Source organism: Phyllobates terribilis, unplaced genomic scaffold, assembly GCF_046119375.1.
Source record: "Phyllobates terribilis strain yellow unplaced genomic scaffold, ASM4611937v1 Scaffold_3__8_contigs__length_932513732, whole genome shotgun sequence".
Lineage (NCBI taxonomy): Eukaryota > Metazoa > Chordata > Amphibia > Anura > Dendrobatidae > Phyllobates > Phyllobates terribilis.
Window position 1 is genome coordinate 756545674 of NW_027362763.1, and position 15325 is coordinate 756560998.

A 15325-nucleotide genomic window follows, 5' to 3' on the forward strand; every position below is an offset into this window, starting at 1 on the left:
GTCTTGGGAATGATGCAACAAGTTTTTCACATCTGGATTTGGGGATCCTCTGCCATTCTTCCTTGCAGATCCTATCCAGTTCCGTCAGGTTGGATGGTGAACAGTCATTTTCTGGTCTCTCCAGAGATGCGCAATTGGGTTTAGGTCAGGGCACTGGCTGAGCCAGTCAAGAATGGTCACAGAGTTGTTCTGAAGCCTCTCCTTTGTTATTTTAGCTGTGTGCTTAGGGTCATTGACTTGTTGGAAGGTGAACCTTCGGCCAATTCTGAGGTCCAGAGCACTCTGGAAGAGGTTTTCATCTAGGATATCTCTGTACTTGGCTGCATTCATGTTTCCTTCAATTGCAACCAGTCGTCCTGTCCCTGCAGCTGAAAAACACCCCCATAGCATGATGCTGCCACTACCATGTTTCACTGTTGGGATTGTATTGGGCAGGTGATGAGCAGTGCCTGGTTTTCTCCACACATACTGCTTAGAATTATCACCGAAAAGTTCTATCTTTGTCTCATTAGACCAGAGAATCTTATTTCTCATAGTCTGGGAGTCCTTCGTGTGTTTTTGAGCAAACTCTATGCGGGCTTTCATATGTCTTGCACTGAGGAGAGGCTTCTGTCGGGCCACTCTGCCATAGAGGCCCGACTGATGGAGGGCTGCAGTAATAGTTGACTTTGTGGAACTTTCTCCCATCTCCCTACTGCATCTCTGGAGCTCAGCCACAGTGATCTTGGGTTTCTTCTTTACCTCTCTCACCAAGGCTCTTCCCCCACGATTGCTCAGTTTGGCTGGAAGGACAGGTCTAGGAAGACTTCTGGTGGCCTCAAATGAATTCCATTTAAGGATTATGGAGGCCACTGTGCTCGTAGGAACATTGAGTACTGCACAAATTCTTTTGTAACCTTGGCCAGATCTGTGCCTTGCCACAATTCTGTCTCTGAGCTCCTTGGGCAGTTCCTTTTAAGCTCCTGATTCTCATTTGGTCTGACATGCACTGTGAGCTGTAAGGTCTTGTATAGACAGGTGTGTGCCTTTCCAAATCAAGTCCTATCAGTTTAATTAAACACAGCTGGACTCCAATGAAGGAGTAGAACCATCTCAAGGAGGATCACAAGGAAATGGACAGCATATGACTTAAATATGAGTGTCTGAGCAAAGAGTCTGAATACTTATGACCATGTGATATTTCAGTTTTTCTTTTTTAATAAATTTGCAAAAATTTCTACATTTCTGTTTTTTTCAGTCAAGATGGGGTGCAGAGTGTACTTTAATGAGAAAAAAATGAACTTTTTAGAATTTACCAAATGTCTGCAATGAAACAAAGAGAGGAAAATTTAAAGGGGTCTGAATACTTTCCGTACCCACTGTAAATATTAATAGTACATGTATATAGCATAGGGTACTGGGTTAACATTGTTTTGATTAAAAAATTGTAAACGCCATACCACCACGACAAGGTGTACCCAATCGGGACGGTACCTAACTCTTGTATGGTCGAGCAGTTAATAAGTTACCAAATACAACAACTTTGTAAGTAACATATATTTCTTATATTGTTGCTGATATAAACAATGCATGCAAATGCCAATATTACCAATAATTCCCCCATACAAAGGGATAAATAAAATAATGCTGCCATATGAATATGCAAATTGCTTCATTAGAAATGAAGAGGACTTGAACTGTATATCGCCACCTATTGGAAGCAGCAATCCTACAAGTCACAGTCGACGCTTTTAACGAGTCTTGCAATATGACTTGGGATAATAGCCACGGTTTTCAGGCTATTGCCCTCATCAGTGCGAAGTATGAGAACTGATTTGGCTAGGTGAGAGGCTCTGGACTGAGGTCTAAGGTCTAACGTTTCTCCTTGTGGAAAGTGACGTACCGGCTTTGGTATGTTAAGTTAAGGTGGCTTATTCGCCATACAATGGTTTTCTTGGAAACTTAATATGCAAATTGCATCTTCAGACTTTGCCCTGATGAGGGCCAATAGCCCGAAACACCGTGTCTGCAAATTGAGATTCTGATTTAGCTATTATCCTAAGTCCTATTGCAAGACTTGTTATAGTCGATTGTGACTTGTAGGATTGCTGCTTCCAATAGGTGGCGCTATAGAGTTCAAGTCCTCTTCATCTCTGAAGAGGAAATTTGCATATTAAATTTCCCAGAGGAGCATTGTGCGGCGATTAAGCCTCCTTACCTTGGCATGCCAGAGCTGGTGTGTCACTCCCCGTTTGAATAGACATTACCAACACATAGTGACTGAATATTATCCCCATTACTGAATTTAAACCACTATACAAAGACCAATATTTCCAATATACAGTGACCACCGTATGTTGGTTATTACCAGTTCTACATCAGCGCTTTGTACATATTCACAGTGAATGTAATACAATAAAATCCATTGAACTCATGGGTAATTGTAGGTTGCTTGTAGTTCACTTTACCTTTTCTTCTCCATTTGAGCCAGACAGTTATAAAGACTTCCAGTCATAAATCACCACTGTAGATTTTAAAGGGAATTTGTGACCAAGTTTTTGCTACGTAATCTGAGAGCTACATGTTGTAGGGACTGAAATCCTGATTACAGTGAGGTGTCACTTGCAGGGCTGCTTGCTGTCATTTTTATACAGTTAATTTCTCTGCTGCAGATCTAGTAGTTCTCAGAATGCTGAGCCCTGTATAACACCATCCAAACCACTGATTGACAACTCCCTATGTACACTGTATACCGTCAGAAAGCTGCTAATTGGTGGTGGTGGAGGGGTTACACAGAGCAGGAGGACTAGGAGGCACCAGACTCCTAGTCCTGTATTGATGATTTCCTCCTGATTTTATTGGAATAGCGACACACAGCCTAGTAAGTAATACATCTCTGGAATCAGAGTCTTTGCCCCTATGTTCTGCTGATTTCAGATTAAATAAAAAACCTGTAGATTCCCTTTAATCCAGACATGTTTGGCTTCTTGTTTTTCCAGCGCTTCACTAAATATTCCTCACCCATTAGACACACTTAATAGCCCCAAAAAATCCTAATATCCTTTGTGCCTCACTCCTTATTAGTCCAATTTAGACCCCAAACAATAATAGTGCTCCCTTTATTCCCCTACTAAGTTACCATGCTCCATGTGTGCAGTCTTTTTACCCCACACAGGAAGGGAATATGTGCATGGTCTTTTTCATGCGGATTCTGTCCTGAAAGCCACCTGAAAAAGTACTAACTAAACGTTTAAAGGAATGAACATATGCTTTTCTATGTAAAAACGAATTGCTGTTCCTATACTCAGTTTTTTTTTTAGCGTACTTTAAACACTTGAGGTTTCAAAGTTTCCATAGAATTGAGCACATCATTCTTCAGGCTTTTTACCCTCTGAAGAAGCTCTATATTTAATAGACTGAAAAGACGCCCAGACGATTCCCAGGCATTTTTTTGAGCATTTTGACAGAGTTTCTTCAATGTTGAATGGAGTTTTAAAATAATGACTGGAAAACACCAGTGAAAGACACCACAAAGAGGCTGAAAAAATTATACGAAAGAACGTCGGAAATATATAAAAAAAAATATATATTTTACTGGCCGTCACGATAATTTCTGCATTTTTTGCACTCACTAGCCCACCGCTAACCAAGAGATTTCTGATGCGGACTCCTTGCACTCAGGCTAATAGACTTGCAGTAAGTAAAAGAAAAACAAGTTTGATCAAATAGGTTCTTGGCTGAGGACTCTCTGATAACCACTATGGAAATCCAAAGATGTATCAGGAAGATTTTCTAACAAATATACAAATTGAGGATTTTATCTAAATAGAACACATTGAAGATAAGTTGTGGCCGGGGGGGAAAAGATGTTTTCTTCTGAACAGCAAGCGGTCAGTAATCCCACTGAAGGACATAGCAGCCAATGTATTATCCATCTTTCCCATGTAACGAGACCTTAAGCTATGATGACTGAATTCTGGATTATATATATATATCTTTTTTTTTTTTTCCCTTCTATGGAAATGTATGAGACAAATGTTTGTTTTTTTTTGTGTTGGAAGGATTTAATTAATGTATTTAAGGATATTAATTCATTTTCTGCTTTTGATTTTTTGTCCTTATGTATCTAGACATTAATATTTTATATTACACTTTTTTTTGTTTTTTTAGATTGCACTTTTAGATTCACCAACTGCATTAAGCATGGAAGAAAAGCTGCAACAGAATGAAGCCCGTGTAAGTATTTTTACTATCTCCGGCTCAGCTTTTTGCTCTTACAGACTTTAATTCATCGTTTATTCAAGTAGCCTTTTAAACTTGGGGCAAAACTTGGGTCTTAAACTTTCTCAGACTTGGAAGTTGATTTCAGTAGGGGTAAATGTTTCACAGCATCAGTTTATCTCGAATTAGATAGTGAAAGGATATTTTGGACTTTTGGCCGCCTTCTCCTGCACAGCTCTCAGTTCTGCGCTCCGGCTTGTATCCTGCTGCTACCAATTGTAAGGTTGTGTATTAGCATGAAATCACATTTTTATTTACATGGATCAGCAAGGTTATTGGCTGCATTTATATTGGCCACATGCTGGCTCTCCTCTTAAAATATGTGGATAATACATTTTCTGTTATTCAGGATACATGCTTATCTGTAACATAGAAGAATACCACTACCTGCCTACTCCGAAACCCACTAGTCATTGTCAATCTAATTTTAACAACTAACTACTTTTATTTTTAATTTACATCAATTTTGAATATTCTCTATCATTCCATCTCAACGCTATCTTCCGGTTTCAGAATTTTTTTTCCCCACTTCCGATGAGATTTCGTTCCAGTCTTCCAAACAGAACTTTAGTAAACGGGCTATGGCTGCCATCATTTTCCCACTGCTTCTTTTGCCACCCTGAAATGGAACGCCATATCGGAGGGGGCTGTGCTCTCTTGCTAGCTCGTCACTTCTCCTTACTGAGCATGCATGCCAATTTCTATTCTCACTATGTTCTCCCTCCTTGCCACAATGGCTTTCTTTTAGTAAACCTTGCACTTCACAGTTTATCCCTATCTTATAGCTCCTATCTTCATGAGCCTGTGAGGGAGTGCAGTGCCAGTGTGCATTGAAAGAGCATGTGTGGCGAGAGGGACAGCATGTATTGCGCATGCATGGGAATTGACAACTGGCGCATGCATGCTCAGTATAAGAGAGACCAACCCAGCCTCCTAAATGGTCACTGATGACGTCTTGTTTCAGGGTGGTGAAGTCAGTTTTGGGGAGTGACCACAGTGCCAGCTTCCCGATGGTCTTCTAACAGACTGCTGTCCCTTGATGTTCCGTTTGAGACTCCCAAGTGCATGCTGGGAGACTCGTATGGAAAATCATCGGAAATGAAAAAATTTTTTTTTGAGTCTGATTGTCATATAAAACAGAACTCCAATTTACAAATAAAATATACGTATATCTACTATCATAAGATTTATTGGTCCCAATCAGCCATATGATTAAAGTATTTGTATATCCTGTTAGTTTCTTCACCTCTCAATGGCATCTATTAAAGGTTGGGTGCCATTTATCGGTAGACTAAACTCTTTGAACTGAGGTACGGCTAATCCCACATTTAACAGTCAGATGACGAGTGCAACTTTGTGGTCTCTTGGTGACTGAGACTTGCACAGCGGTTACTGGTGCTACATCCTCAGTGGTGTTCAGCAGTCCAGCTTTTGGTTTATTGGCTCCAGAAACCTTTCCTAAGAATTTGGCATCTCCACTGTAGATAATGGGAGGCTTGTTTGGGTGACGTTGGTTAACATCTTCTGCAGTGATCTGTGCGTCCTTCATTAGAAGTGAGGACTATCTCAACACAATCATCATTTTAACACTAGAACAAATAAATTCAAGCTTGGTCCATGTCCTCTGCAAAACCTCTGAAGGTGTCCTATGGATCTGGCATCATACATTTTAGTAGTCCTGACCGTTTTGATGTGGGGTTTTCCGACACTTCAACTGGCTTTTCTTTTTCTAGATAAAGAATGCCATCACTTGAAATAGTAGCAGATTAGTGTTATGTTATTGTCAGAGTGGAATGCTAGTAAGGCTAGAAAAGTGCTGTGCCACTTTCACCATTCAATGACCATTGCGGGTTTAACCCTTAAATTTGCTTTTGGTATTAACATATTTTCAGCAACAGCTCTGTAACGTTTAGTATTTGTTTTAAACTGAATCCCTACTCGTCGTCTTTTTCAGGTTGAAGAACTGACAAAGGAATGGACTAACAAGTGGAATGAAACCCAGAACATATTAAGAGTAAGTCTAGCAACTAGAGCGCAGATTACCTGTACCCCCCACAGTGCAGTGTTGGGTATTTAAGGGAACCTGTCTCATGTTTTATGCTGCCCAAACAGCATGATTCCAAGACTGGCTCCCTTATTAAATACATCTTTTTTTTTTTTTACTGTGAAATGAAAAATGCATAATCGAAAATGGGGCTGGTGACTAAGTGACTTGTCTCAGAAGTGTGTTTCCATTGAGTTTTCCCTTCTCGGAGAGACATACATGTTTGTAATGAAGGTGCCAGTCTCTGATTCATGGTGATTCCATTTAAAGGGAATTTGTCAGGAAGAATTTTATCTCCAAACTACATGTGCATGTAGCTCTTTCAAAGACAAGTCCAGCAACACCTTTACATGGTCAGTCTGTTCCTCCGTTACTGAGAAATCAGTGTTAGAATTCATATGCAAATTAGGCTGAAGATCTAATGTAGAATCTGTCGCTTCGGCTCTTTTCCCCGCCCAGTGCTGCCGTCTACTGCTTGATCGACAGCTTCTAAACTATGTGACTTCAGGCAAAGGAGCCGCTAATCAAGCAGGAAGAGACAGCCAAGGGGGAATAGAGCTGGAGTGACAAAGGCTTAAGATCTACAAATGCCTCATGTGAATGTAGTTAGTGGCAGCAGGTAATCTTGGCATACTAAATCAGCGTTAAAACACTGGTAATGTTCTGATAGTTTAGCAATATATGTACAGAGTGAACTGCCATATCAGATAAAGATAATCCCAACTGTAAAACAGCTTGCATATCTATGAATATATATTATATATAATTTTTTTTACCCACTTATTGTCATATATGTATGTGTGTATATATAAATATATGTGTATGTATGTGTGTATATATGTGCGTGTGTGTGTGTATATACAGGGTGGTCCAAAAGTAGGTGGACAGAAAGTGTAATATAATGTTTCTGTGCTGAGATCTAATATATAAAGCTGAATGTGTGTGTATGTATGTATGTATGTATGTATGTATGTGTGTATGTCTGGGATTGGCATCTGCACCGTCGCAGCTACAGACACAAAATTTTGCACAGTCACACGTCTGGACCCCGAGAGCATCATAGGCTATGTTGTGAGGCGAAATTTTAACCCCGCGCGTTCCAATTCACTAAACCATTTTGCCCCTATCTACATAATGGGGAAAAAGTGAAAGGAAAAGTGTTGGAGGCAAATTAACAGCTGCCACATGTGAGCAAGGGAGAATTAAAGAATGAGAGCGATGGCGCCAAAGAGTATATACCGTACAGTTGCTAAGGTGGGGCCCCGACATGGGATACTCATACTCACCACACACGGGGATATGAACACACACACAAAATGCACCACACACTACCAGGTGCTTGAACACATATACCACCCTCAGCACACACGAAACTCATCTCACAAAGATTTATCAGGCTGCCAATAGCAACCAATCACAGCTCAGCTTCTATTTTGCTACAGTTAATTAATCTGAGCTGTGATTGGTTAATATAGGTAACAAAGGACAATCTCAGTATAACAAAGCTTGTGTAAGGTAATAAGATGTCAGTTAGGGTGTGTTGGTGGAAAGGCTGATGTCAGTCACATTACTTCTATGTGAGAGGATATAGAAACTGCCAGTTACAGACTATTTTTACCACAATGATGCCTCATAAGAAAAGGAATTTCATGGCACGAATGTCAGCTGATGCGAAAAGAAAAGCTGCATTACGGGCCAATGAAAAATGTGAAGACCGAGAAACAAGGCTGACACACATGAGAACAGCAGCTGCTTCCTCAAGAGCCAATGAACTTTCTGAGGAGAGGGAAGCGAGGCTTGCAGACAAGAGAACAAGAGCTGCTTCCTCAAGGGCCAATGAACTTTCTGAGGAGAGGGAAGCAAGGCTTGCAGACAAGAGAACAAGAGCTGCTTCCTCAAGGGCCAATGAACTTTCTGAGGAGAGGGAAGCGAGGCTTGCAGACAAGAGAACAAGAGCTGCTTCCTCAAGGGACAATGAAATTTCCATCTATTTGTTTTGTGTTTTTTGTGTGGAGAATACATTTTTGTTAACACATTCTATTTTGCTAACAGCAGTTATTAACCCGGGCGAAGCCCGGTAGTACAGTAATCTTATATATGTGCCCCTGGTGTGTACTGTGTAATGGCTGTGTCTGACCGTACAGGAACATGGTCTGATCATACCACAGCTCCTGGGCGGGGGAGGGGGCGAGCAAAAAGTATACAGATATTACAGCAGGAGATCACAGCTGATTGTTTTTGTGAGGTAAAACATTTCTCTGCCGGCTTTTAAACAATGTTTTTCTTCAAATAAAGAATCAGCTGCGATCCCCTGCTGTAATGTCTGTATAGTCTTTCTTCCTCCCCTGCCCAGCAGCTGTGGTATGGTCAGACCATGTTACTGTACGATCAGACACAGCCATTACACAGTACACAGCAGGGGAACATTCATTAGATTATCTCCACACAGGAACATTCTATTACACTTTCTGTCCACCTACTTTTGGACAACCCTGTATATATGTATATATGCGCGTTTGTGTGTATATTTGTGTATATGCACGCGCGCACACACCGTGTAAAGAAAAAAAACAAACATAATATATGCATCTCATAGATATGCAAGCTGTTTTACTGTTAGGATTCTTTTTATCTGATATAATTCAGTTCACTTCTAAATATAAATAGATATGTCAATTTCTGATTTTAGTGTGTTGGGCTTATCAGCTGCAGAGCTCCGGGGTGTGCTATGAGAGTTTACTGCACATGGCTTCCAGAATGAGCCGACTGGCAGGCGCCACCACAGGGCGACATGATTTTATCTAGAGACGGAGCATTGGTGATGCTTTTTTTTTTTTTTTTTTTTTTTTTTTATCATTTATTCCTAGAAAATGTGCCCCCTCAGGATGCATTCGGCAGGGCTGTTGTGTGTTATCTGTCCACTCCATTGCTTAACCTATGACACAACGTCTGTGATTATGAATGTTTGACCCAATGTTATAACTACTATGATGGGCAAAATTAAGTTCTCATTCGCAAATGTATATTATTATTCTTTATGGGTCGTCACTTTACCGAACTCGTAGATTTACATGTACAATTGTCTTAGGTTACATATGATTCGACACATTTTACTTCTACTCTCAACACCATGGTTGTCTTTAGATCTAGTAATCCCCATTCTTTGCTATTCCCTTTTACATTGCCTTCTACCTTTCTATTATCCACTGGCAATGGTGATGTATGAATAATTAGCCCATACAAGTTACAGGTTCCTGCATTGCCCATGTGGTGTCATTGCAGTTCCCTTCATAGGCGCAGAATCCTCTTAGATCGATGTTGCAGACCTATCTGAGATCTTGTTCTATGAAGCTTCAGGAAACGAGTGAGGGCCGTGAGCTATGAATTCACAGTTCTCCACATGACAGTTTTTCGCCATAGTTCTATCATTTCTATGTTCTTAGTGGGAGTTTGGCTTTAAACTTGCTTACCTGAACATACAAAAAAATTATATTTATATAATTTTTATAATGTCTGACTCTTCTCTTTTTTTTTTTTTTTTTTTTTTGATCATTCAAGATTCTTTTTAAGCTTTTACTCGTAAAGTTTTCATAGCTTTTCTCTAAAAGTTTTGGTCATAATTTATATGTGTCTACAATATTTTTTGCTTTGCCTCTGTGTTTTCTGGATTGCTCATTATTTCAGGGCTAATGTTCTCCATCAGAGGGGGGCTTCCCTTTTGTATTTGTACTTGGAAACAAGGGGCTATAATACAGGTTAATGAACATTTTCAGTTGACAGGTATTTATTAGGCTTGTGTAAGGGGCTCATTATTATGCCTGAATGCACTGATACATTTTAGAAGCATAAAGCACCAGCGCTAATTTTTAGAGAAATTTGGCTTGTCTCTCATTATTCATGCAATCAATAATTTTGGCAATTTTGATTGGACATCCACAGGTTTGTACCTTCAGCCAGAAGGTCCAGTATACAGCATTAGCCCATGAGTAGTGGCCCATCTGAAGGATAGGTGATAACTTACCAATTGTTGTGTCCCACTTCTCTGACCTGCACCGATCAATAGTATAAAGAACTAACATCCGAGTTACAAAATGGCGTTGCAGGTCAGACAACCCCCCCTGCATTTATTCTCTATGGAGCTGCCGGAATAAGTTTAGCGCGGTGCTAGGCCGCCCCATAGGGAATGAATGGCGCTCAATTTGCACATGGGCACTGCTGCTCTATTCGAACAGGGATGAAAGTTCCCCGTTCTACCAATCTGTGCTGGTTTCAGCGGTTAGACCCCAGTTATCAACATGGAGACAACTTCCTTTCACCAGACAACCGTTTTAACCTGTTCACCCCCACCTTTTACTGGCTACTGGTTTTATGCCCACCATATAAATACTTGTCAAAATCAGTTGACGGGTACAGTGGGTATGAAAAGTATTCAAACCCCTTTAAATTTTTCACACTTTGTTTCATTGCAGCCATTTGGTAAATTCTAAAAAGTTCTTCTTTTTTTCTCATTTTAGTACACTCTGCACCTCATCTTGACTGAAAAAAAACAGAAATGTAGAAATTTTTGCAAATTTACTAAAAAAGAAAAGCTGAAATATCACATGGTCATAAGTATTCAGACCCTTTGCTCAGACACTCATATTTAAGTCACATGCTGTCCATTTTCTTCTGATTCTCCTTGAGATGGTTCTACTCCTTCATTGGAGTCCAGCTGTGTTTAATTAAACTGATAGGACTTGATTTGGAAAGGCACACAACTGTCTATATAAGACCTCACAGCTCACAGTGCATGTCTGACCAAATGAGAATCATGAGCTCAAAGGAACTGCCAAGGAGCTCAGAGGCAGAATTGTGTCAAGGCACAGATCTGACCAAGGTTGCAAAAGAATTTCTGCCTTACTCAAGGTACCGAAGAGCACAGTGGCCTCCATAATCCTTAAATGGAAGAAGTTTGGGACCACCAGAAGTCTTCCTAGACCTGGCACTCCAGCCAAACTGAGCAATCGTGGGAGAAGAGCCTTGGTGAGAGAGGTAAAGAAGAACCCCAAAATCACTGTGGCTGAGCTCCAGAGATGCAATAGGTAGATGGGAGAAAGTTCCACAAAGTCAACTATCACTGCAGCCCTCCACCAGTTGGGCCTTTATGGCAGAGTGGCCCGACGGAAGACTCTCCTCAGTGCAAGACACATGAAAGGCCGCATAGTTTGCCAAAACACATGAAGGACTCCCAGACTATGAGAAATAAGATTCTCTGGTCTGATGAGACAAAGATAGAACTTTTTGGTGATAATTCTAAGCGGTATGTATGGAGAAAACCAGGCACTGCTCATTACCTGCCCAATACAATTCCAACAGTGAAACATGGTGGTGGCAGCATCATGCTATGGGGGTGTTTTTCAGCTGCAGTGACAGGACGACTGGTTGCAATTGAAGGAAACATGAATGCAGCCAAGTACAGAGATATCCTGGATGAAAACCTCTTCCAGAGTGCTCTGGTCCTCAGAATTGGCCTAAGGTTCACCTTCCAACAAGACAATGACCCTAAGCACACAGCTAAAATAACAAAGGAGTGGCTTCAGAACAACTCTGTGACCATTCTTGACTGGCCCAGCCAGAGCCCTGACCTAAACCCAATTGAGCATCTCTGGAAAGACCTGAAAATGGCTGTCCACCAACATTCACCATCCAACCTGACGGAACTGGAGAGGATCGGCAAGGAAGAATGGCTGAGGATCCCCAAATCCAGGTGTGAAAAACTTGTTGCATCATTCCCAAGACGACTCATGGCTCTACTAGCTCAAAAGGGTGCTACTAGTCAATACTGAGCAGAGGGTCTGAATACTTATGACCATGTAATATTTCAGTTTTTCTTTTTTAATAAATTTGCAAAAATTTCAACATTTCTGGGGTTTTTCAGTCAAGATGGGGGGTGCAGAGTGTACTTTAACCCCTTAACAACATCTGACGTACTAATACGCGTCTGTGCCCTGGGACTTAAGAGCCAGACCCGTATTAGTACGTCATCGCGATCGCACGCGCACACAGGCTGTGCGGGCGTGATCGCCGCCGGGTGTCAGCTGATTGTCACAGCTGACACCCGGTACTATGTGCAGGGAGCAGTCCTGCACCGCTCCCAGCACATTAACCCCTGTGATGCTGCGATCGAAGTCGATCGCGGCATTGCGGGGGCAAGGGGAGGTGATCGCCGATACTCACCTCCTCTTCCAGCGCAGTCTGCAAAGGCTTCCCGGGTGTTGCCATGACGACCCGATGTCGTCATGACAACATCCGGGTCACCAGACAGCAGGAAGATTGTTTGGACATGCGCAGTGCATCTCCAAACAATCTTCACACTGTGCACCGCTGACAGCCTGCATGACATAGGGATGGTGCTCCATTCCTATGCCATGCAGGCGATCAGAGAAAAAAAAGTGAAAGTCCCAGAGTGGGACAAAGTAATAAAGTGTATAAACTGTCTGAAAGTGGAAAAAAAAAAAAAAAATTGCAAAAATATATAAAAAAAATAATCCACCAAAAATAAAAATATAATGTACCCATCAATAAATATTATTATAAAAAAACAACAAAAAAAACAATAAAAGTACACATATTTGGTATCGCCGCGTCCGGAACAACCTGACCTATAAAATTGTCCCACTAGTTAACCCCTTCAGTGAACACGGTAAAAAAAAAAAAAAAAAAAAAAAAAAACGAAGCAAAAAACAATGCTTTATCACCATACCGCCAAACAAAAAGTGGAATAACACGCGATCAAAAAGACGCATATAAATAAAAATGGTACCGCTGAAAACGTCATCTCGTCCCGCAAAAAACAAGCCACCATACAGCTCCATCAGCCGAAAAATAAAAGTTATAGCTCTCAGAATAAAGCGATGCTAAAAATATTTTTTTCTATAAAATAGCTTTTATTGTGTATAAGCGCCAAAACATAGAAAAATGATACAAATGTGGTACCGCTGTAAACTTACTGACCCGAAGAATAAAGCTACCTCATCAATTTTACCACACGCGGAACAGAATAAAAAAAAAAAAAAAAAAAACAATTCCTGAATTGTTGGTTTTTGTTTATTCTGCCTCCCAAAAATCGGAATAGAAAGCGATCAAAAAATGTCACGTGCCTGAAAATGGCACCAATAACAACGTCAAGTCATCCCGCAAAAAACGAGCCGTCACATGACTGTCTGCCAAAATCTGGAAAAATTATAGCTCTCAAAATATGGCGATGCAAAAACTAAATTTTACAAAAAATGCGTCTTTTAGTGTGTGACAGCTGTCAGTCATAAAAACCCCATATGATTCTGGCATTGCTGTAATCACACCGACCTGAAGAATAAAGTCGTCTAATCACTTATACCACACAAGGAACGGCGTCAAAAATAAACTCTTGGGTTAGGATTGGGCTAGGGTTAGGGCTGGGTTTGGGGCTAGGGTTGTGCTGGGGCTAGGGTTGTGCTGGGGCTAGGGCTGGGGTTGGGATTTTTTTCAAAAGTAAGAAAAAAAGATGACGATATGGCGACTAGTGTTGAGCCCAAGTGCTCGCTACTTGAGTTTGCATCGGGTGCTCTGGTATGCATTGAGTATCGTGGGTATTTGAGTGACATGCTCGAGTCTCTGCCCCATATGCTTCGCGGCCAAAAAAACTTTACGGGGATTGCCTGCCATGCACGAGCGATCCCCGCATGTTTTTTTTGGGTGTCTAATAACCGTGAAACATGCGGAGCAGGGACTCGAGCACACTCTGTACATGGTGCATACCTGAGTACCGATGCAAACTCGAGTAGCGAGCACTTGCGCTCAAGAATAATGACAACTTATTCAATATGATGACCTAATGTAAACAAATTCTGTGCCGTACCTCTGGGTTCAAAATGTTCACTATACACCTTAATAAAATCCTTGAGGGGTATAGTTTCCAAAATGGGGACACTTGTGGGGGAGCTCCACTGTTTAGGCATATCACGGGCTCTCCAAACGCGACATGGTGTCCGCTAACGAATTGAATGGAAAATCGGCTCAAATTGTTAGCGGACGCCATGTTGCGTTTGGAGAGCCCCTGTGTGCCCAAACATTGGAGCTCCCCCACAAGTGACCCCATTTTGGAAACTAGACCCCCCCAAGGCACCTATCTAGATGCGTAGTGAGCACTTGGAACCCCCAGGTGCTTCACAAATTGATTCGTAAAAATGAAAAAGTGAAAAGAAAAACACTTTTTCATTTTTATGAATCAATTTGTGAAGCACCTGGGGATTCCAAGTGCTCACTATGAATCTAGATAGGTGCCTTGGGAGGTCTAGTTTCCAAAATGGGGTCACTTGTGGGGGAGCTCCAATGTTTGGGCACACAGGGACTCTCCAAATGCAACATGATATCCGCTAACAAATTGTCGGCTCAAATTGTTAGCGGACACCATGTTGCGTTTGGAGAGCCCCTGTGTGCCCAAACTTTGGAGCTCCCCCACAAGTGACCCCATTTTGGAAACTAGACCCCCCAAGGCACCTATCTAGATGCATAGTGAGCACTTGGAACCCCCAGGTGCTTCACAAATTGATTTGTAAAAATGAAAAAGTGAAAAAAAAAACACTTTTTCACTTTTATGAATCAATTTGTGAAGCACCTGGGGTTCCAAGTGCTCACTATGAATCTAGATAGGTGCCTTGGGGGTTCTAGTTTCCAAAATGGGGTCACTTGTGGGGGAGCTCCAATGTTTGGGCACACAGGGACTCTCCAAATGCAACATGATATCCGCTAACAAATTGTCGGCTCAAATTGTTAGCGGACACCACGTTGCGTTTGGAGAGCCCCTCTGTGCCCAATCTTTGGAGCTCCCCCACAAGTGACCCCATTTTGGAAACTAGACCCCCCAAGGCACCTATCTAGATGCATAGTGAGCACTTGGAATCCCCAGGTGCTTCACAAATTGATTCGTAAAAATGAAAAAGTGTTTTTTTTTTCACTTTTTCATTTTTACGAATCAATTTGTGAAGCACCTGGGGGTTCCAA

General features: G+C 41.4%; 1 protein-coding gene across 7 annotated transcripts in view; it reads left to right on the forward strand.

Annotated features, from left to right (window-relative positions):
* KIF16B (kinesin family member 16B) overlaps window positions 1-15325 on the forward strand; it is a 454357-nt gene that overhangs the window by 136167 nt on the left and 302865 nt on the right. For all 7 annotated transcript variants that reach the window (XM_073672199.1, XM_073672197.1, XM_073672201.1 and 4 more), the window contains exons 11-12: window positions 4150-4215; window positions 6215-6274. In XM_073672199.1, the coding sequence (XP_073528300.1) occupies window positions 4150-4215; window positions 6215-6274 (126 nt within the window). The remainder of the gene's footprint in view (window positions 1-4149; window positions 4216-6214; window positions 6275-15325) is intronic.